Genomic DNA, 21,821 nt, shown 5'->3' on the forward strand with positions numbered 1-21,821 from the left:
CAATGGGTTAGACAGCCAGTGTAGAACTGAGGGTCCCGAAATTAACACGCAGAAAACAAAAGTAGTGTTTAACAGTCTAGAAACAAAACAGCAATTAAAAATTGGTAGCGAGGAGCGGGAAGTGGCAGGTGAATACGTCTTCTTAGGGTGGGCAGTGATCGCTTACTCGGGTCATGAGAGGGAAATAACTGGAAGCATAAGAATGGGAGGAGCGGAGCGCCTATGGCAGGCTCTCTGAGATCATGAATGGCAGTTTGCCTACAACCCTCAAGAGAAGAGTATACCAGAGCTGTAGCGGATAGTCCAAAAACGTGGAGGCTAACGAAAACAGTTCAGTTTAAGTTAAGGACAACGCAGCGATCTACGGAGAGAAAATTAAGAGGTGCAACGTTAGGAGAGTGGCTGAGAGTGGTGTTGCTGTTTTCTTCCTCGTGTCTTTGTTTTTGTTCGCGCAGTTTTAATTATGAATGATTCAAACCAACTAGCCCGCCAGAAGATACTGCGCTTGTGTGTGTTGCTGTTCTCTTCCTCGTGTCCTTGTTTTTGTTCGCGCAGTTTTAATTATGAATGAGAGAATGAACACGCGTTAATGACAACCTAGTCGAAGTCAATGGCAAGAATGGGGTTTGGGCAGGGCATGTAACACAAAGGTAAGATAATCGCTGGTCCTTGAGGGGAGACAAGGATCTCGAAATGACACAGAAATAAAAGCACTTTGATTCTGAAAAAAAAATACACATATTCATTATCAATACACGATAAAGTTCCTACCTAATAAGTTCTAATGCATAAATTCGAACTCCAAATAATAAAATATAGACATATTTCGCGCCTACACAGCCCGGAAATAACAGTTTTGGAGCAAATGCGGCAGGGCTTCGCTCCCCCTCGCTTCCCAACACTGCGTCCTCCATGACCGCCATCTTGATTTCGTTTGAAAGCTCGTCCCCTTCGCCACTACCAGGTATTGCTATCTGTTGTGAAATATCTTCGAAACTTCCACGTTTCGCAGTTTATTTAGGCCTCTATTGCGACCTGGGAATGGCTGGCATGCACATGAAATACGAATTTCTCAGCTTCATGTTTTTTTGCTGCCATTACTAGCCTTAGCGAATTTTTTAATACGTTTTTATGGCAGAATTTTAGTTATTGCTATGCCATTGAATTATTAAAGAAGCAATCTGTGGAGCTATGCTATCTTTGTAGATCAGTCATAGATTTCAGATTCTGTGAACCATAATCCCGCCTAACTATACTTCATAATTATAATGCTTGGGCAAAATTTAACATTTTTGTAAGATTTTTATAAGTTCTTATAACATTTTTATAAACCATTATTAACTGCAGCCGGCTGCCTTCCACAATCGCAAGTGAAACGAATGCGACATCATTTCATGAACTTTTCAAAAATCAAAGCGATGTGTAGTTTTCTTCTAGTTTTGTCCTGCTCACCGTAATGTGTTTGAGTTCCGCTTTTCATTTTGTTTATTCCGATGTTTTTATTTTTGTGTCTTTGTTCTTTTTTTATTTTGTTTATTTTGCGTCTTGTTGTTCCGCCACATTTCGATTGTTGCTGACTACCAGTTATTGCTCTTTTATTGCTTCTTTTTTTGCCCTGTTACTCATGTTAGATGTTCCTTCTATGTATACAATTTGTAATTTTTACCACCCCCTGTGTAATTCCATCGTGAAGAAGACCTTTAGGGTTATCTCAAAATAAATAAATAAATAAATAAATGATCTCTATTAATAACGACATAAATAGCATAGTCCACATGTCACATCTTTGGCTGCAGCCCCATTTTGAAGGTTTATTTTGAAGGTTTATTTCCACAACTAGGTGTTGCGAGGACAGCCAGGGAAAAAGCTGTATAGACAGCTTGAGAGGTCCTGGCTTCCTCTTACAGTGCAGCATTGACGGCGGCGGAATAGGACATCAAACAAATAGTAAGAAAAAACTCGTATGTTGTGTACATAGAATGACACATGTACGTTCAGTAAGCAGTACATTCTGCTTGTAAAAGAAAAAAGAACTATATTAGGTCAAAGAGGCTATAAAGGCAAACACAGGGAGGAGAAAATAAAGGACAGCAGAACTGACAGGTGCACTCAAAATGGTAATAGCAAGAAAAAAAAAGAACTACACGAATATTTGGGGCAATTCTTTCAGAGAAATATTGGAGACATCAAGATTCTTGTGGCAGTACAACTGGTTCAGAAGTGTCGGTAAGGTATGCTCCAACATTTGTTTGCCATAGTTTGTACGGCATTTCTTTACATTCCAAGGCTCTGCTGCGCGGGTACCATACACAGTTCTGCTTTGCTCTAACCTAGCAAGTGTAAGTAAGAATTCATCATTTTTCATTATGGCGAGTTTATATTTATAGCACAGCCTATAGTTATACATGGATTTCATTGGAATAACGTTGTGTCGGTGGAAAAGGCTCGCAGTGTGGAAGAAATACGGCACTTCACATGCAATGCGTATAATACGTTTTTGTAAGACAGTGAGTTTGTTAATATTTTCAGCTGTTGTTGTTGCCCACACCATACATCCGTAGCTGGCTATGGAAGAGAACAAAGAGTGATAAAGTAACATGTTGACTGACGTAGGAAAATTAAAGCAATGGCGGCGCATGATACCAACTGTTCTGGAAAGTTTTTGAACGACGTAATTAATATGGTCATTCCACGACATATGTGCTGCAAAGTAAACGCCCAGAGTTTTCACAGACTGCACAAATTCTATTCTGGTATTGTTTAATTCAATTAGAGGAAGTTCAAAGTGTTTGTGACGTGGGTGGAACATGACGGCTGCAGTTTTACTAACGTTAATTCTTAAGTGATTATCAGCAGTCTAAGTATTTATTTCTTTTAAGGTTTTATTAGCTCGATTTGCGAGATGAGCCGTTGAAGTACCCGAAAAAAACAGACTAGTGTCATCTGCATAGATTATGTACTTAGCAGTGCTATCGATGCGAACAATATCACTAATATAAAGAACAAAAAGAAACGGACCCAAAATGCTCCCTTGCGGAACGCCAGAAGCTACCGCTTTCAACTGGGAGCATTCACCGGCAATACTAACAAACTGAGATCTATGTCGCAAGTATGAGGAAATCAGCATATGGGCTATGCCTCTAATACCGTAGTGGTCTAATTTTTTAAGCAGCACAGAGTGATTAACAAGGTCAAACGCCTTTGAAAAATCTAAAAATAAACCAAGTACCATGTTTTTGGATTCAAAATGTTTTAGTATGAATTCTTTCTGAGCAAGGAGAGCTAACTCCGTCGATCTATTTTTACGAAACCCATATTGAGCGGTAGTGATAATGTTACATCTTTCAGTGAAGGAGGATAGCCGTTTAAGAATAACTTTTCCGGGGCCTTTGGAAAACACAGGTAAGATTGATATCGGGCGATAGTTTCCCATTTCATTTTTGTTTCCTTTTTTATACACTACTGTGACTTTTGCCCTTTGCATAAGACACGGAAAAACACCGGAAACTAAGGATAGGTTGAAGATACGGGCGAGGGAAGGTGCAAGAATGTCGATAGTAAATTTTATGGGCTGTATCTGGAAACCTGACGCATCTGTAGCTTTACTATTATTAAGCGCTAAAAATTCTGTAATTACTTCATTTACTGTAACCGGTGTTAAAAATATTGTTTCACTATTTCTGGCACTCATATAGGAAAGATTTACGTCGCCGCTTGATGTCGCTTGATGTTGATAATCGAAGCCAAAAAATGTCGTAAAAAATGCCTTAACGTCCTGTAAGAATATAACTAATTAGGCTTCAGCTATCTTTCTATAATGGGGTAAGTAATGTAGATATGCTGTAACTAATTGCAGTTTTGAAGACAGGAACAAGAAGCACATATGGACACCTGATTTCATTACGATATCTTTAATAACAAAAAAGGTTAACTTCAAAACCCGCGTCTCAGGCAACGGAGTGTAAATAAAACAAAGAATCGAAAGACATAAAGCAAAGGAGCAAGGAGTGCACTGGACTTTGCTCGCACGATCAATGGAGAAAAGGCGGTGGAATTCTTCCGCTGCACGGATGCTCTATTGGTGATATCCGTCGTGTGTCATCAACAGGACAGCCTACCAGCCCCGAATTTCAAACTTTCCTCGCGTTTGTGGTGAGAAAAAGCTTTCACTGTGCAGCCTTGGGAAAAAAATAGCGGACGTTTCAGCATGGCTGGGCGCGGAATATCTTTCAGCAGTACTTAATACTGTGTGCACTTAAGGTCCTTACGTGCTAAAAGCATTTGAACTAAACGGCCATACCATAAAGGTCGCTGTCCTAAAGGCCATTACTCGTAAGGCATTTACAATGAAGTATTTTGGATTAAGACACGGGTAACAGCCTAAACACTTATCCCCTGGCATGTTGCCCACAACTCGGGAAGGTGTGCCGCCTGCCACAAACAGGCTTCCGTGACGTACATGTATGTACTGTCATGAGCAATATGAGCGCGGGAGCGCGTGGCCTCGAACCTAGGGTGCCTCGATGCCCAGCACTGCGCCGTACAGGGTGGAGACACGACCTTCGTGGGCGCCATCTTGGGGCAAGCGCTGAAATGCGGGCCTACGGAGCGTCGGCCGGTATCCTTCTTTAGAACGCGCTTTCGCTAGCAGGCTGAGCTGTATAAGGTTTCTGCATATATGCTCACAGTTCTGAGCACTTTTTGCTTAGTGATATAAATGAGAAAAGAGCTAGGCTGTGCTTACAAGCGCAGCTTTTAGAGCAAATGACCACTGTGCAGCTAGGACAGCACTTACTTTTTGGCCGTCTCAGATGCTCAAAGCGGTTATTTTAACTGCAGTGACTGCTTTACAGAGCAATGCCTTTTGTACTGCCAGAGCATGACGGAGTTTATAAGGTGCATGACATGCAAAAGGCTTTAACTGCGTCTGTTGATGCAGATGAACAACTAGTTGACGTTTTAGTCAGCCGCGCATATCAAAAATATTTTGCATCGCAGTCGGCTCGGGTCTCTTCCTGGTCAGGTGGCGTCTCAGGGGTTGGCGAAGAGCCTTTTGTGGCGTCAGGTGTAGAACTACCAGGAAAAAGCCGCGGTGCAGGCGGCTTTCTTCGCTTCGGCTGCGCTGTTTGCGCAAGAAAGAAATTAATTAATCAGTACCCAAACATATCCGAGGCTCTAGTGCTCCTCAGATTATCTGATGCGGATACTAGGCTAGCAAGCCGAATGTGGGCAAACACGTCTAAAATCAAACAACGTCGGGACAGCCATTGACTTGAGGAGCCGCCGTGCATCCATTCTGTTTCTCTCAAACTGATCTTCCTCGAAGTGGCGCTAAAATGAGAGAGAGGATGAAACTGTCATTTCGCGCCTCTGGTCGTGTGCACGCAAACAAATGAGATAATAAAAAAGCGTTAAGGAAGCGGTGCGATATTATAAGCACTGGATCACGAAGTATTTCTGTGGACGCCAACCAAGCGACAGCACTAATTCGGGTGTCGGACGGGCAAATTTAACTTCACTTAAATTTGGCTTAACCTCGGACCGGTATTTGCGCGTTTGACAACGGTGCACTTCGCCTCGCGATGTGTCATTATATGGAGAAGAAAGAGCTGTATTCGGGATGAACTTCTGTACTGCGCAGCCACCTTGCTTCCTCGGGGCCGCTTTCTTAAAGCGACGGCCAGTTCACAATAGAAGTTTCTTCGCGACTTGTCGGATTGCCAGCCATATACTGTAACCGACTTAAATTTCGCGAGGGCCTAACGTTTGCGTTCGTTGCGAATCGCAAATACCTAGAAAAATTATTCCCGCGAATAATTTGAGAAAAGGAAGGTGAAGGGGCTTATTATTTGTGCTGCGCAGAATTTAGCACTTGCGAAAAGACCACTTGCAAAAATTCCAGGACGGCAGACTCGTAGGCAGGTTTTTGCAACCAAAACTCCCTGTTCATAGACTGCATTTTCACTTCCTACTCTGGCCAGAAAAGTGGGTAGGTAGCACGTGGGAGGTTCACCCGTCAGCCTCTATTATATTCTTTTTTGAAAAGGAGAGAGGGGAATGCTCCTTAATCTGCGTGAACCGGAAGCCTCGCAAGATCGAGTGTAAAGGGCAGCTGTTGAAAGAGTACAATGGCGCATTCCTTCGACAAATACCGGGCTCCACCTGCTTCACGTGTTTTCACCGCGGCTCTGAACAAAAAAAAATGTTCGATCGCGAGAGAGTAAAGATCATCGTGAGACACTCCGTGAATGATACGGAATGAGTGTAGCTCACTGAAAGTGAAAAGACGCAATGATTCATATATTTAGCTTGTAAGCCTTCACATAACTGGTAATTCAAAATGTTCCGCCTCAAAAACAAAGCGCGCTACTTCCAATGCCAGGCAATACGATGCAACACGTGCTGTACTCACGTTTCTAACTAGGCTTCGAGCTGCAGCTTTGAAGGCACACAAAAATTCCTGTTGCGCACAGTGCGAGTTTGGCGAACAAGGCAAAAACATATATTCAAATCGCACAAAGTCAGTGCTTACAAGCGGATGGGCGGAGCGGTGTAGTATAATGTTATTCCTACTGAAAGCACATAACTGCTAGCGACATTTAGAAAAAGTTCTAAAATCTTTAGCGCAGACAACGACCAAGAGAAAGACGGTACACAAACACAAGCGCTTGTGTGTGTGTGTCTCTCATCTTCCTCGTGGTCTCTGTCTGTTCGCGCTAAATTTTTTACATTATCTATATGAACAAACTAGCCAAAAAAAGAAGTTTTAATGATGCATAAAAACAGCACAGACATTGTGGCTTGCCTTGCAGATCTTCGCGTTGCCATTCGCCTTCCAGTTCTCACGCTTCACTTTCGCTTCCCATATTTTTCTCCGTCCCTCATCCCGTGGAAAAAGAAAACGTCGCGCTCCTTTCTTCGCCGAGCCGGCACACAATGGAACACAACACCCTGGCATACTATTTTTCGTGAATTAAAGCAGTTCATCAGCTCAGAATCCAGCGCAAAACACAGCTTCGAACCCTCATCAGCAGCGGCACGAAAAGCGGCTTGCCCCAAGATGGCGAGCGCGGAGAAGACGGCGGCGCGGCGCATGCCAAAGCGTGTCACCACCCTGGACGGCGGCGATGGCATCGAGGCACCCTACTCGAACCCTCCTTGTGGCGACACACAGCGGCCGCTTTCAGTAAACAAGTGGAGGAGGTTCCCCCGTTGGCCATTCTGCCTGCACCCCCTGCCGCGCGCATTTTTTTGCAAAGATGGAACATTACGTCTGCACCTGAACGTGATAGCGCTTAGTCATTGTAGGGTTTGGCAACGCGCCTTACGCAGTGATTCATAATTGCTGCCGCATGCGACCCCAGAACACGGCCATAATACGCGGGCACAATGAATGTCCATGACAGTGCAAGTTGCGAGCTTGGCCGCAGACTTTATACACGCTGCTTGATTTCGTGAGCTAGAATCGCTGCATGCAGGCCGCGCTTGAAAGGAAGTTTACTTCCCAGGTGGTAGCCGACAAATGAAGTTTTTAAAGCGAAAGCTTTACTACTTGCACTTTCAGCCTTTGGCGTGGCGCGGCGGTGCCACCACCACCGGCGCCTAACGCCTGCGCTCTCCGCTAGGAGCGCAACAAGTGCTTTGTGACGTCACGCCGAAGAGAAGGGCGACCGACTCGCGCCGTCGCAAGCCGCGGCGGTGCCACCATGGCGTGGCCTCCGCGATCGAAGCGCGCTTTTAAGGCGGAAGCCTTTAATGCCTCATCGTTGTAAGCAGGAGCTGTCGACAGAAATGTCACGCTTTTCAATTGGTCGAAACGGTCGTGACGTCACAGTGCGCGAATTTCAAACGGAGCCAATTCTACTTTGCCTACTAACCATGCAACCAATTAAAGGGATCGTTTAGTGATGCTCCAAGTAAGTTTGACTGAGTTTAATTAATTCCCTACTGAACCAATTAGTCAAAATTCGAGGCCCGTGTACTGTGCGATGTCAGTGCACGTTAAAGAACCCCAGGTGGTCGAAATTTCCGGAGCCCTCCACTACGGCGTCTCTCATAGCCTTAGTCGCTTTGGGACGTTAAACCCCGATAAAACAAACAAACTTTCTAGTCAGACCAGATAAATAAATAAAACCCAGTAAGAAATTTGCCGAGCTTGCGAATCGAACCCCGGTCTCCGGAGTGCGAGTCGAGCCCACGCACTCACGCGGCTCACGCAGACGGCTCCTGGGCGCCGCCTGCTAAACCGCTTACACATCCAACACGACTGCACTCCAGAGGAGGCGGAGCGTATTCCAGTACTATGGCGCCATATGCTCTGGGTCTCCCCGCTCCCCCGTAACATGGACACCGACATGCATGAAAACAGACGACAAGCGCGGGCTTGGGCTCTTGAGAGACAACACGGCTCCCGACCCGGTGTATACTATGTAGATGTAGCAGGGCCATCGCCCACGGGATTTTACACGGCCGCTGTCGTTCACCAGGAAATGCACGTTGATGGACTCTCCTTTCGAGCCCCGAATTCAATGCGGGCCGAGGAAGTAGCGATAGCGCTTGCTGCCGCCCACGCCAATTCGAGAATAATCATCACGGACTCCCGAAAAGCATGTGAACATTACTTGGCAGGGGAGATCTCTCCCATAGCTGCTTGTATTCTACGACGGACTGCCACTGATCCAACACCCAAACGAATCATTTGGGCTCCTGGCCACCAGGGTTTACGAGGTAATGAGGCCGCTGACGCGGCTGCCCGAGCGCTTACTCACCGGGCTCCTCATCCCAGCTCTTCTGGCTCGGAGACTAACCAGCCGCTGCTGCGATTCAGGGAAATATTAACACATTATAGCGACAACCACCGCCTTTTCCCGGCCCCTGCAAAAGGGCTGAGTAAGACGGAGGAGCGAACTTTAAGGCGCCTACAGACAGGTACTCTACACTGTCCTGCAATAATAAAACATTACGATCCTAACACGGATGGGTGATGCCCACACTGTGGGGAGACCTGTGATATCTTCCACATGGTGTGGGCATGTACTCAAAATCCCCACCTTCCCCCTTCCCCTACCCCTTCCAGAGAGGCATGGGAGACTGCCCTCCTCAACTGCTCCTCGCTTGAGTCCCAAAGAGCTCTGGTGAAACGGGCGAGAGACGGAGCCTCGTCATGCGGTGTTCCGGACTAGGGACGCCGACCATGTAGCGGGGCCACTCTGTGGCTCCCAAACTCTTTTTCACAAAATAAAAGTTTTCACCACCACCAGCCCGCTACCACTCCTTCATGCCAGCTCGATGGTTTGGAATGAACAAAGGTGCGCCTAGTGAATACGGTGTCTTCGTTCACTCCCATCTTCCTCCCTTCCCGTTACGGCGAGGTTTAGGTGTCCACCGAGATGTGAAAGACAGATACATTTCCTTTCCTCAAAAACCAATAAACCGATGAGCAAGGCTTATTTGTCCGCGTTTCAGATTGACCCAAGTTGTCGTGACGTCCCCGCGCGCGAAATTTGACGGGTGTCCACCGAAATATGTGAGACAGTTACTGCGCAACTTCCTTTCCTCAAATACAATTTTCGACTAGTGTCTACTGAGATATGTGAGACAGTTAATGAGTAATTTCCTTTCCTCAAATACAATTTTCATTTTGTTCATTGCGGCCCCTCTTTCTTCTTTCCCTCACACTTCCTCCCTTCCTGTACGGTGCGGCTGAGGTGTCCACCGAGATGACAGAGAATTACAGACCATTTCCTTTCCTCAAAAAGCGTTGCGTTCGAAGGGAAAAACACCGAGACGAACAGGTGGTGGCGTTCTTTGGACTCCGTGGCAGCGCTACAACACGCTGTCGCGTTCCACTCCTAAAGGCGAAGCTTAAGCGTCATTAATTGGCAGTTAATAATGCACCCACAGAATGTGAAGTGAGCACTCGCATAGCAGAATGCAGCACTCAGGCTTTCGCCTTTCACCACTTTAGCCGCTAAAGTTCCTGGTATTTTTTTTTCCCCCGTCGGGGGCCCAACGGGAGCGGACGCTCGCCGAATGGGCTCCGTGTTTTACACGGTTTTTGAGAAAGTTTTGCCGCTTACTTCGAACTCCAGCACCACGAGACTTCCAGAAGATTGTTCCGCATCGTTGGAAACCGTATTTGTCACCTTCACCACCATTTCGGCAAGTTCGAGACTAAACGTGGCCGGTGTCCGGCGGCCGCGTTCAGCCGAGGGCCGCAGACAGCGGCGACTTGGCCCGCATCTGCCACATCTCTCGCCATGGAGTACACCGGGCAAGGTGAGCCCATTTCACCACACGAGGTTCAAACTCCCGACTGGATACATGTCCTCACAGTCAGGGATCGACATTCTCGAAAAGAAAACCAAGCCAATATTGAGAATTCAACTCAAGCAGCCAACAGAGAGACGCCAAGACGCCAAGCCGGAGACGCGGCATGTGGTTCAGCTAAAAAACAAGAGCAATTGCCTCCCGCTTCACCTCACTACAAAAATTCACGGCCTTTACCTCCCTTGCCGCGCGACGACTACAAGATTGTCTTTAGGCCAACAGGCGGCGGTTTTGATGTCACGGCGTTCTCAGAGCGCGAGCTTAGAGCAGCCATACTGAACGGCAGCGCGGTACCAGTGGCGGCCGAAAAGGATCTAGTGCGCAATAACCCAGCCAAAAACATTCTTACAATGCCGACACCCAGCAAGGAACGCACTCTTCAGTACGTCAAACTAAAATCCATCACTGTGCACGGACTCAAGGTGGCAATGTTAGCCTACATTGCCCCCCCCCCCCCCTGACACTGCAATCCAGGGAATCATATACAAGGCCTACGGGCATGAGTCTCCAACGGAAATTTTTGAAGAACTGAGAAGAGCAAATTCACTACTTCCCATAGTGCAGGCACGTTCTCTAGGAAAGACGTCAACATCCCTTCTAATCCACTTCGCGGCGGACAGGCTGTCACAATCCATCAGGTACTTCGGAGTCCTACATGCGGCTTACCCGTTTCGTCCGAAAGTTGAATCCTGCACGAACTGTCGCAAAGTTGGACACAGGCGTGACCTGTGCCAGTCCAAGATCACTGTCAGTGGTTCAGTGGTGCGGTGTTCCCCATCCACCAGAGCAAGTCTGCACCCCAGTCTGCATCATATGTGGAGGCGACCACAGAACGGGAGACGCAAGATGCAATCATCGTTTCGAACGCGCGACCAGAAAAGCATCGGGATCCTCGTGGGCCAAGGAACGACCTTCACGATCAAGCTCCAAGGGCAGTGCCTCGACCACACGCTCCAGGTCGAACTCATTCCCCAGGCTGAAGTGTTCCAGATCCTCCAGCAAAAGTCCAACAAGAAGCGGAGACTCTAGCGGCTCGTCCAGGGCCGGAACATCCAAACAGGTGAGCTGGGTGGACAGGGCCTCCCATCTTTTGACCGATTGATCAGAGTCTCAAAAATCCCAAGAGCAAAAAATCATGCACAACTTAATGGAAGAGATTCGAAGAGATTGGAACAGCAGATGGCGCAGATTCTCCCTCGATTAAATACCCTTACGGTCCCACCACCCCATCCACAACCACTGAATTACTGAAACATGGTTATCGGGCAAAATTGATAATTCAGAACTGTTCGATTGTGAACGATCTTACACTGTTTATAGACAAGATCACTCTGGGTGTTCGTGTGGCGGGATTTCGATCGCTCTTGAGGATGACTTTTTTTGTTATGACGTTTTCATACTCTCCTAGCTTGAATTCTTTCGCAAATATATTGTTACGAAGAAGACGACGCTGGCAGTGGCGCGGGACGGAGCGCTCGCGCTAGGCCAGCGGCCATTAAATCATCTCTTATCCATCGTTCACCGCGCCTCATTCTTCGGCTGGCCGCCACGTTACATTTGGTGTGAGGTGCTGGGGTCTCTTCATCGCCATCCTGGTCCCGGAGCTTCGGTGTCCTGCGCCTGCCGTGGACGTCGGCCGTGAGTGCCTGGTCCGCGCCACCCGGCCGTGCCCCAGCCCGCCCGACCTGAACCTTCCTCGCTGCTCACCCCAGCCCCGTCCCCCGCCCGGACCACAGGACACGATGCACTGACGACGCCGGCAGCACATACATACATACATACATACAGGAATTGACCTTATTGACCCGACTTACCCAAGACCGGCCCAAGATGGACCCAAGACCCACATGCGAAGACACCGCCCCCCTGCCCCTGCCGTCCGGTGCGTCCAAGGACCTCGGCCGTCAGCTCCTGGCACCCTATGGCCCCGATGCTTCGTGAACCGGGACTCATCCTTCGATCCTCTTATTCACCGTGGCGGCCAGCACTTCACCACCTTGCCACTTCTTTCTAAACTGGAAGCCCATTACCGTTTCGCCTATCCCTTCATCGACGTCTTCTGTTTACGATCGCAACGATCGCTCGGTGGCCCCGGGTAATGTTACGAAGAAGACGACGCTGGCAGTGGCGCGGGACGGAGCGCTCGCGCTAGGCCAGCGGCCATTACATCATCTCTTATCCATCGTTCTCCACGCCTCATTCTTCGGCTGGCCGCCGCGTTACAATATAAAGAGAAACAATAAGGAAACCGTATTTTGTGACTGTAACCCCCCCCCCCCCCCCCTCAGTCTGCAAGCAGTTTTTGTGATGACCTCTATGACAGTCTTAACAAAATTGTACTGATGTTCCCAAAGGCATCAAGTTTTCTTTTAGACGATTTTAATTCCCTTGCTATATCATAGACGGAAGTCCACCCTGATGTTTCTTAATCTCTAGAGTCCTTGACCTATGCTCAACGCTTAACCTCTGTCAAATTGTGAAAGATCACACTCGCATTACAACATCCACTGCCAATATCCGGGACGTTGTTCTAACAACTGGCCCTGATTCCGTTTCATCTCTTACACTTCTGGCTGGACTAAGCGACCATTCAGTTATAAACTTCACTCTGCCGTCACGTTCACCCCGCCGAGTCAAACATTATAGGTATTTCGGGATTACAAAAATCTTTGCAAGCAGCACCAAACTAGAAAAATTTGCTGACGTTTTTTCCCTCTCATTTTGGAAACATTCACTGGACGATAATTGCATGGTTTCTTTTCAAAGGCAAACTGGAAACCCTTTCTGATAAGTACATCCCATTGTGTAGAATAGCACGCAATAAACGTTCCCCACGGTTTAGTGTTTCTTTGAAGTGAATGCTAAACAAAAAAAACGCATCTTTCGTCGCTGCATGATATGTGACTCTACTGAGAGATGAAATGCTTATCGTACTCTGGCATCGCAATACAAAACTGCCTTTTCCAGCGTGAAACGCAACATTTTTTCAAGAAACTTTGCAAAGACTGCTGATTACTAACCCAGGCAAGTTCTGGACCATGCTTAACGTGAAATGAAAAAAGAAAAGGTATCTCACTTCAAGATAACCAAGGTGCCCTAGTCCAACCGAACCGGTGATTCACATTATTAAAACGTACATTTTCTTTATGTTTCGTTAAAACTGCGCCACTTACTCTTCACGAAATGCTTACCCTTGACTCCAATAGATGGATGCCATCACCAATTACTGTGAGAGAATTTACAAATTTATTGATAAAGGTTGGTTGGTTGGTTTATTGGGGTTTAACGTCCCAAAGCCATCTTCTGCAGGCGCTGACGGTATCAGCAACAAGATGTTGAAAAGCACTATTACTTATTCTTCTCTTTTGTTATCCCAGATTTTTACTCAATCATTGCAGGCCTGCACGCTCCCCGACGACTGAAAGGTGGGCAAGGTTGTTCCAGTACACATGTCTGGTGATGTTCACAAGCCTATAAATTACAGACCAATATTATTAACTTCTATTCCAAGCAAATTACTTCAACGTGTAATCTATTCTGCCCTCGTCCAATTTCATTTCATTTCATTTCATTTTAATACCTTAAAGACCCACTGGGGGTATTACATAAGGGGTGGGTACATACAGTCAAATGAACAAGTGTTATGTTGAAAAATGGTTGGTAACAGCTTCGGCGAATGTGGATGGGCATGAGATATGGTAGCGATGTCATTGGAGAGGTCGTTCCAGTCTACAGAAACACGGTGAAAAAAAGAAGCGGCACAGGTAACAGTACGGGCACGGGGGCGAAACACTTGGAAAGGATGACGAATGTGGTGGGATATGCCGGCTGGCGGGGCAATGTAGGGAGCGCAGCGCAGAGAACTATGAAAAAATTTATGGTATAGGCAGAGGCTAGAAATACGACGACGAAGTGAAAGGGGCGCTAAACTGGATTCCGCTTTTAAAGATGTTACACTGATATCGTACGAGTAGGAGGAATGAATGAATCTGGCTGCTCTGTTTTGAAGTGACTCGAGTGCATTGATAAGGTAAACTTGATGAGGGTTCCAAACTGGCGATGCGTAATCTAACTTTGACCTGACAAGAGATTTATATGCTAGTAATTTTACCTGTTGTGGGGCGTGGCGAAGATGACGTCGTAAGAATCCGAGAGTTTTATTAGCCGAGGAAATGACGTTAGTAACGTGTGTAGCCCATGATAAGTTGTTACACAGCGTGACGCCTAGGTATTTGTATGATGAAACGGACTGCAGGTGAACGTTAGCGACTACATATGGGAAATCAAGCGGGTTACGGCGGCGGTGGAAGGACAAACGTTTACATTTATGAGGGTTCAGTTCCATTAGCCAACGGTCGCACCATTCCTGTATGCGGTTTAGGTCATCTTGAAGGTATATTGGGTCGGAGGCGTTAGTAACTGTGCGATAAACAACGCAGTCGTCAGCAAACATGCGAATATTAGAGCACACATTGGTCGGTAAGTCATTAATATAAATTAGGAATAGAAGCGGGCCTAGTACAGAACCTTGAGGGACTCCTGATGTTACTGGTAGCGGATTGGAATTTTGATTGTTAACAACGACAAACTGTGAGCGATTAGTCAGGAATTCTTCTATCCATTTTACTATGTCGGGGGGCAAGTTCAAACTGGAAAGTTTTAGGATTAAGCGTTTATGAGGTACCTTGTCGAATGCTTTTGCAAAATCCAGGAAAATGGCGTCGGTCTGTAGGTTAGAATCGAGATTAGCATGTAAATCATGAATGAATAGGGCTAGCTGCGTTTCACAAGAAAAACCTTTCCGAAAACCGTGTTGAGACGAATGGAAAAAATTGTTCGAGTCGAGGAAGTTTATGATATGAGTATAGATGACGTGTTCCATTAGTTTGCAGGGTACGCTAGTAAGGGAAATGGGTCGGTAATTTAACGGCGAATCTTTGTTACCTGATTTGTAGACTGGAACGACCTTTCCAGTTTTCCAATCGTCCGGTAGTTGTCCTGTTGAGAGTGACTGGGTAAAAAGTAAGCATAAGAACTCGGCACAAATATCACTAGTGTTCTTTAGGAGTTTCGAGTTAATATTGTCTACACCAGATGAAGATGAGATTTTCATGTTTCTAATTAAGGACGCAATACCCAGTGAGGAAAATGCGACTACCGGCATAGCATGCTCAAAGAGTAAATTAGATGTATGAAGTTGCGTTTCGGTTTCATTAGTAAAGACGGATGAGAACGCTGCGTTGAATAAAGTAGCGCACTCAGAGTCGGTCATAGCCGCGCCTGATTCGTCTTTGAGGGTAATCGCGTGTTCATGATGAGGGTTAACGGCTTGCCAGAACTTCCTGGGGTTATCGCTGAGCATATTAGGAAGGTCTTGATGAAAAAAGTTGTGCTTGGCGTCATGGATAGCAGTTTGATAGGATTTTTCCGCAGCGCGGTACTTCGCCCATGCGCTTTGCGTTCCATGGGCTCTTGCTGAGCGGAACAGGCGCTTCTTTTTATTTTCCAACCTTTTAAGACTTTTAGTAAACCATGGTTTGTGTGGATTAGCGTGGAAAGTTATTTGGGGAATGAATTCATTGACTAGGGCATCAAGTTTATTCTTAAATGCTAGCCAGTTCTCATGAATACTTCGTGAATGAAAACTTGAGGAAAAACTTACGAAAAACGCTGTCAGTTCGGCATTCATTATATCATAATTACCTTTGTTGTAAAGGCGGATTGTTTTATTGTATTTTGGGCGCCTAATTGCTTTAAGGTCGATGTTGACATGCATAGTTTTGTGATCACTAATCTCAGGGAGGTACGTAATGGGCTGAACGCTATCTGGGCAATTAGTCAGTAATAGGTCTAAAATGTTCGCACAGTTTTGTGTTACGCGCGTAGGTTTGGATATTACTTGAGTAAGGTTAAAATTGTAGCAGAAATCTAGAAATTCCCTTGCTTCGCCATTATTAGTTGTCGGTGCGGGCTGGTGCTGCCAATCAATATTAGGAAAATTAAAGTCGCCAAAGAGGAAGATGTGTGCGTTAGGGTGCTTCGTGATAAGTTTACTTACGGAATTATTAAGCTGACAGGAAAAATCACGAGAGTTATGTGGAGCCCTATAACAGACACCGAGTAAAATCGTGTGTGGTACAGCGTGGCAGTGGAGCCATAAGATTTCCAGGTCGGACGAGTCGTCAATTATCGACATTGATAACTGCTGGCTCACCGCTATCAGTACTCCCCCTCCTCGTGAGTCCTGGCGGTCTTTCCGAAAGACTTGGAAGTCTGGCAAGTCAGTTAGTACTTCGCTGTCTGTGATGGCACCGTTCAACCAGGTTTCGGTTAGTATCAGTAGATTGCTGCTAGATGACAAGACAATATTGGAAATAAGTTCGCGCTTGGAAAGGAAACTACGTATGTTGGTGAACACAGCGGACAGGGGAACATTTTTGGGGCGGGTTTTTAGTTGTTTGCGAAGAGATGATTGCTAATCTGATTGTGGTGTAGCGATTGTTATTTCTTTCACAGTTTGCGAGATCTCATCAAAAACGTAGCGCCTGGGACCGATATACAAGGTTTTGTAGCGTAGGGCAAATTTGTCGGAATTAGCTTTAGCAAAGGTGACTAGCTGTTTGCGGACGCTACGAACTCTGTGGGAGAAGTCTTCGCCGACACTGAATTTCGTTCCTTTAAATTTGCGGCCGTTAGAGAGTATTGTGTCTTTGATTTTGTATGAAATAAATTTGACTATTATTGGTCGAGAGCGGTTGGGTTCATGGCGGCCGAGTCGGTGGGCACGTTCTACGTCCTCAGGATGAATGGTTAAGCTCAAGTGTTGAGCGCAGTGACGAATGACCTCTCCCTCAGAGTCCGCAAACGTTTCGGAGGGGTTAGAATCGGGAATTCCATAAAATATGAGGTTGTTACGGCGGGATCTATTTTCACTATCGTCAATGCGGGCCTCGAGGGTTTCAATCTGACGAGATAGCCGAGTATTTTCAGATTTTATAATTTCTAACTCGGATTTTATGGCTGTCATGGCTTCCAAACGTGTCTCAAGATCGGTCATGCGCTTACTTAAACCAGCTATAGCACCGTCAGTGGATATAAGCTGGTTTCTTTTTTTACAGCCCATCAATTCTTTTTTTACAGCCCATCAACATGCTTTTCGAAGAAACCATTCGTGCGAAACACAGTTAACCGCATTTACTATTGACCTTTTTGCAGCTTTGGATCATTCTTCGATTTTTGATTGAATATTCATTTACGTTGCTAAAGCCTTGGATACCGTGTCTTATCTTCTTCTACTTCTCTAACTTAGCAAACTAATCGTTGATAGTTACGTATTAAAATGGATTGATTGTTTTTTGGCCGGTCGTACTAAGAATTTGACAGTTAATGACCATAATTCTGATCTTCCTTCAGTAACATGGGATGTTCCTCGAGGATCTGTACTAGGACCTCTCCTTTTCCTAATCTATATTATTGATCTTCCATATCTCAGAATACAGTCTATCAGGGTGTTAGCTGACGGCTGGATAATTTACAGAGAAATTTCCAACCCATATAGCACCTTGGTTCTTCAGTTTGACAATAATGTTTCTGCTTGATTCGAGCGACACTTGGCTAATGAAGCTCATTGTATCTAAATTTAAAGCAATGAAAGTAACACGAATACCTTACAAAGCTAACGCGCATCTACGTATTCTAAATGGCTCCCTACCAGCTTTTGTTTCTGCATATGGTACATTGACGTATACATCAGCAGTGATCTCTCATGGAAAACACATGCCGAACACATAACAAGCAATGCTAATGGCATGCTTGCTTTCCTTCGCCGTAACTTTTCACTTGCTCCTGTTAGTTTAAAACTACTTCTGTACAAAACGGTCGTCCGATCTGTAATAGGATGTGCGTCTTCCGCATGAGAGCCTAACGTCAAGTCACAGATTAATGCTTCTGAATCATTTCAGAATCCTTCAGCCCATTTTATCTTGACTGACTACTCTCGTTCGTCTAACGTCACACTCATGAAAAGAACTCTGGACCTTCTAGATGTTTCACTGAGGCGAAATCTTCCTAGACTTCTCTTTCCACAAAATATATTAGACAAATGAATAGCTAGAACGAAGTCTTTTCATTTCTCCATGTAACGTATCATCCCATATTGATCATCGATTCAATGTGTATGTTCCAAGTTGCAGAACTAACCAGCACATTAATTCTTTCTTGCCCAAGACCAGCTTAGGCTAGAACCACCATTGTACATTATTTTGTATAATTATTTGCCACTCCTATCTGTTGCGCCTCAATGCCCGGCATAGTAAAGAATTAATAAAGAAGTTAATAAATAAATATTTTAAGCACAGTCGATAGTATGAAAATTGCCGGGGGCACTCAGGCAACGTACGTGCGAGTAAAGCGAAAGCATCGTAATTCTATGCCTGTTTCATTATAATTTATTTCTAATTTCATTTGCATTGTATTCTACTTCTACTCTATTGCCTATGTAGATGGCGCAGTTTCATGTACTCGCGTTGGCTATTGCTGGTTAATGTTTCGTATTTTCCCGCCTTTGATGATGTGACACTATTTCGACCAATCTCGGGTTTTGTAACGTCGCCATTTTTGTATTTATGAGTCATGTAATGCCTTCGCATTAGTAGCAACTGCCGCCGACCGTCCGCTGCGAGTGGAACTGTGGACCGGCGGCGCTGGCTCATGCGGTAGCACACTGAAATCGGGGATGGAGTGCAATGTAAAAGAGACGATGCCGTTTGTTGTTTCGCGGATTGATCATGACAATACATGGCGCTTCTGCACACTCGGGGACAGACGGGACGAGGAGGCAGGTTCACCGTAGTGGCAGAAGCAACACCACTGCATCCCCGTTTTAGTTTGCGGCGGTTGCCAACAGAAACGGACGACTTTCGTCGTCATGCCGAGGAGGTAATTTCTCAGCACGGTAACGGAAATGCACGAGTCAACGAGGTCACCAGCATCGGCAGCTTTCCTATCGTTCGGATATAATGATGATGAGGAAAAGCCTTTATTTAATAAAATAGTTGAGGCTCTCTTAATGAGACCCGAAATCGGTGGAGTCCTTATTCCGAGACCCCATTGGTCGAAGCCGCCAAGTTAGCCCTGATGACCAAAGCATTTTGGGCCTGAAGGTCCGAGCAGCTAAGCAGGGCCGCCTCCCATTCCTCTCTGTTAGGGTTGGGGTAGGTGGAGAGAGGTGAGTTGCGCTGGCAAGCCCAAACCATGTGGCAGGTGTCAGCCACCTCTCCATAGTGTTTGCACCTGCCAGTGAACGCGGGGTCGAAGTGTTTTTGTACTGCCGGGAACAACATTGTATTAGTGAATAGTCGAAGCAGAACGCGTTCGTTTGCTTTCCCCAGTCCCTTTGCAGGGGCTGGGTACACGCGATGCCTATTCTTATAATAAGATGTTATAATTTTGAACGAGAGTAAGGAGCCACCTTCAGGTTCCAGGAGCTCAGGAGCCAATGGGAACGCCCGGTGAATGAGTGCTCGGGCCGCCGCGTCTCCAGCTTCGTTTCCTGCTAGGTCCTGGTGGCCCGGTTTGCAAACTATGCAGCGGGGAGTAGGATCGGTATCTCGGCTGCAGTTCCTTAGTATGCGTTCAGCTAATGGACTTATCCAGCCAGCCTCATAATTGCGACACGCCGAACGCGAGTCTGTTATGATGTGTTTGGACTTTGAATCAGAAGCAGCTAGGGCGATAGCAACCTCTTCAGCATGTGTTGTGCCTGGGGCTCGAAAGGAGAGTACATCCACCTGTATTTCTTGATGTATGACCGCGGCCGTGTACCACCCCTCGTGGTTCGGCCCGGCTACATCTACGTACTCCATGCTTGTTGCCATAGTGGCGCGCTAAGACTTCCGCAGTAACCTGGCGACGACCACTATGGTCTTCCTTATCTATCTTAGTGGGGAGGGGTAGAAATCTGACGGCGCGTCTCTCGAGTTCGGACCCTCGGACCCACTCCTGAATGTGGAAATCGTGTTGGATGTGAAGCCGGGCTAGCATGTGCCGACCCGACTTCGATTGGGCTAGCCTCGTGTATTGATTTGTGAGATGGGCTTCCTTGAGCTCCTGAAAGGTTTTCACCACTCCCAATGCAAGAAGTCTCGCACTGGAGGTGGAGACAGGAAGGCCAAGGGCCCTGTTCATCATTTTACGGAGTATTATCTCAACTTTGTCTTCGTCGTGTAGATAAGGGACCGAGTAGAGAATTGGGCTGATTACGAAAGCATGGGCCAGCCGAACTGCATGCCTGCTTCGCAAACCCTCTCTCTTATTGGAGACGCGGCGGACTATACGACCAACCTGCAGTCTCTAATTTTGCGCAGTCTGTGCAATGTTGTGTCTACTCTTCTTTGGTTATGGATAAAAAGTCCGAGTATTCGAATCTTTGGCCTCATGTATGGGTCCACTTGTTAAGGAGAGAGGTATTTTGGTAGTGTCCATAGGGGATGCCCTAAGGTGCACAAATTCAAATTTGCTGGGTGCGCATTAAAGACCACAGTGCCCTGCGTAGCGATCCATTACGTGAGCGACTGTTCGCCGGAATTCCTCCATGCGCCCTAAGTTTCCCGCTGTGGCCCAGATCGTAGTATCATCGGCATACAGCGCATGCCGTATGCCTTGAATACCCTGCAACTGGTACGGGAGATGGAGCATCGCCAAATTGGAGAGTAGGAGGGATAGCACCGCGCCTTGTGGTGTCCCCCGCGTACCCATTTCATACCGACCATATTCTGCCTCTTGGATTTTGATTAGTGCGGCTCGATCGGAGAGAAAGTCTTTGATATAGTTGAAAGTATTGCGGCCACAGTGGATCTCATTGAGGTGTGTTGGTATGACGCTGTGTTTCATATTGTCGAAGGCGCCTTTAACGTACAAGGCCAGGACGACCTTGTCATTATGTGGATATTCGACTGGTTGTATTATGTCTTTGTTGAGTTGGAGGAGTATGTGCTGTGCCGACCTATGTGGGCGAAAGCCGAACATAGTGTCTGGAAATGTGTTTCGTTGTTCCAAGTATTCGGAGAGCCTATCCCGCACCATGGTCTCCATCAGCGTGCCCACACACGAGATGAGCGAGATAGGCCTCAAGTAGTCTGTGTTGATTTGCTTTCCCGCCTTGGGGATGACGGTTACTAGAGCCGTTTTCTAATCCAGGGGAAGCGGGGATTCACCCTTCCATATAGTGTTGATGTATTCTAGAAGGGCCTCATGCGCCTGGTCAAAGAGATTGGCCAGCATATTGACTATGACCTTGTCCCGTCTTCTCAGACGCAGTGCGTCTTCTCATTTAAGCCAGGGCTGCCTTGAGATGAAAGAGTTGCAACGGTTCGTCCAACTCAAGATTATCTTTGCCTGCGTAAAGATACTCCTGACTGCGCTGTGTTTCGCCCCGGGTCTGCGCGGGGTGTATAAGGCCGCGGAAAAGCCTCCAAGTGTTCTTCCTGGACATC

General features: G+C 46.5%; 2 protein-coding genes across 19 annotated transcripts in view; both read right to left on the reverse strand.

Annotated features, from left to right (window-relative positions):
* The window catches only part of LOC149325704 (polyamine-transporting ATPase 13A3-like), a 783,814-nt gene that overhangs the window by 132,542 nt on the left and 629,451 nt on the right, over positions 1 to 21,821 (reverse strand). The gene's annotated exons all lie outside the window — the stretch shown is intronic.
* LOC149325706 (uncharacterized) lies at positions 15,461 to 17,452 on the reverse strand. Its single transcript, XM_089563359.1, has one exon. It carries the CDS (start codon positions 17,450 to 17,452, stop codon positions 16,805 to 16,807), a length of 648 nt encoding a protein of 215 aa, XP_089419485.1. The 3' UTR covers positions 15,461 to 16,804.

Source organism: Amblyomma mixtum, chromosome 10, assembly GCF_055824585.1.
Source record: "Amblyomma mixtum isolate Tamu chromosome 10, ASM5582458v1, whole genome shotgun sequence".
NCBI lineage: Eukaryota > Metazoa > Arthropoda > Arachnida > Ixodida > Ixodidae > Amblyomma > Amblyomma mixtum.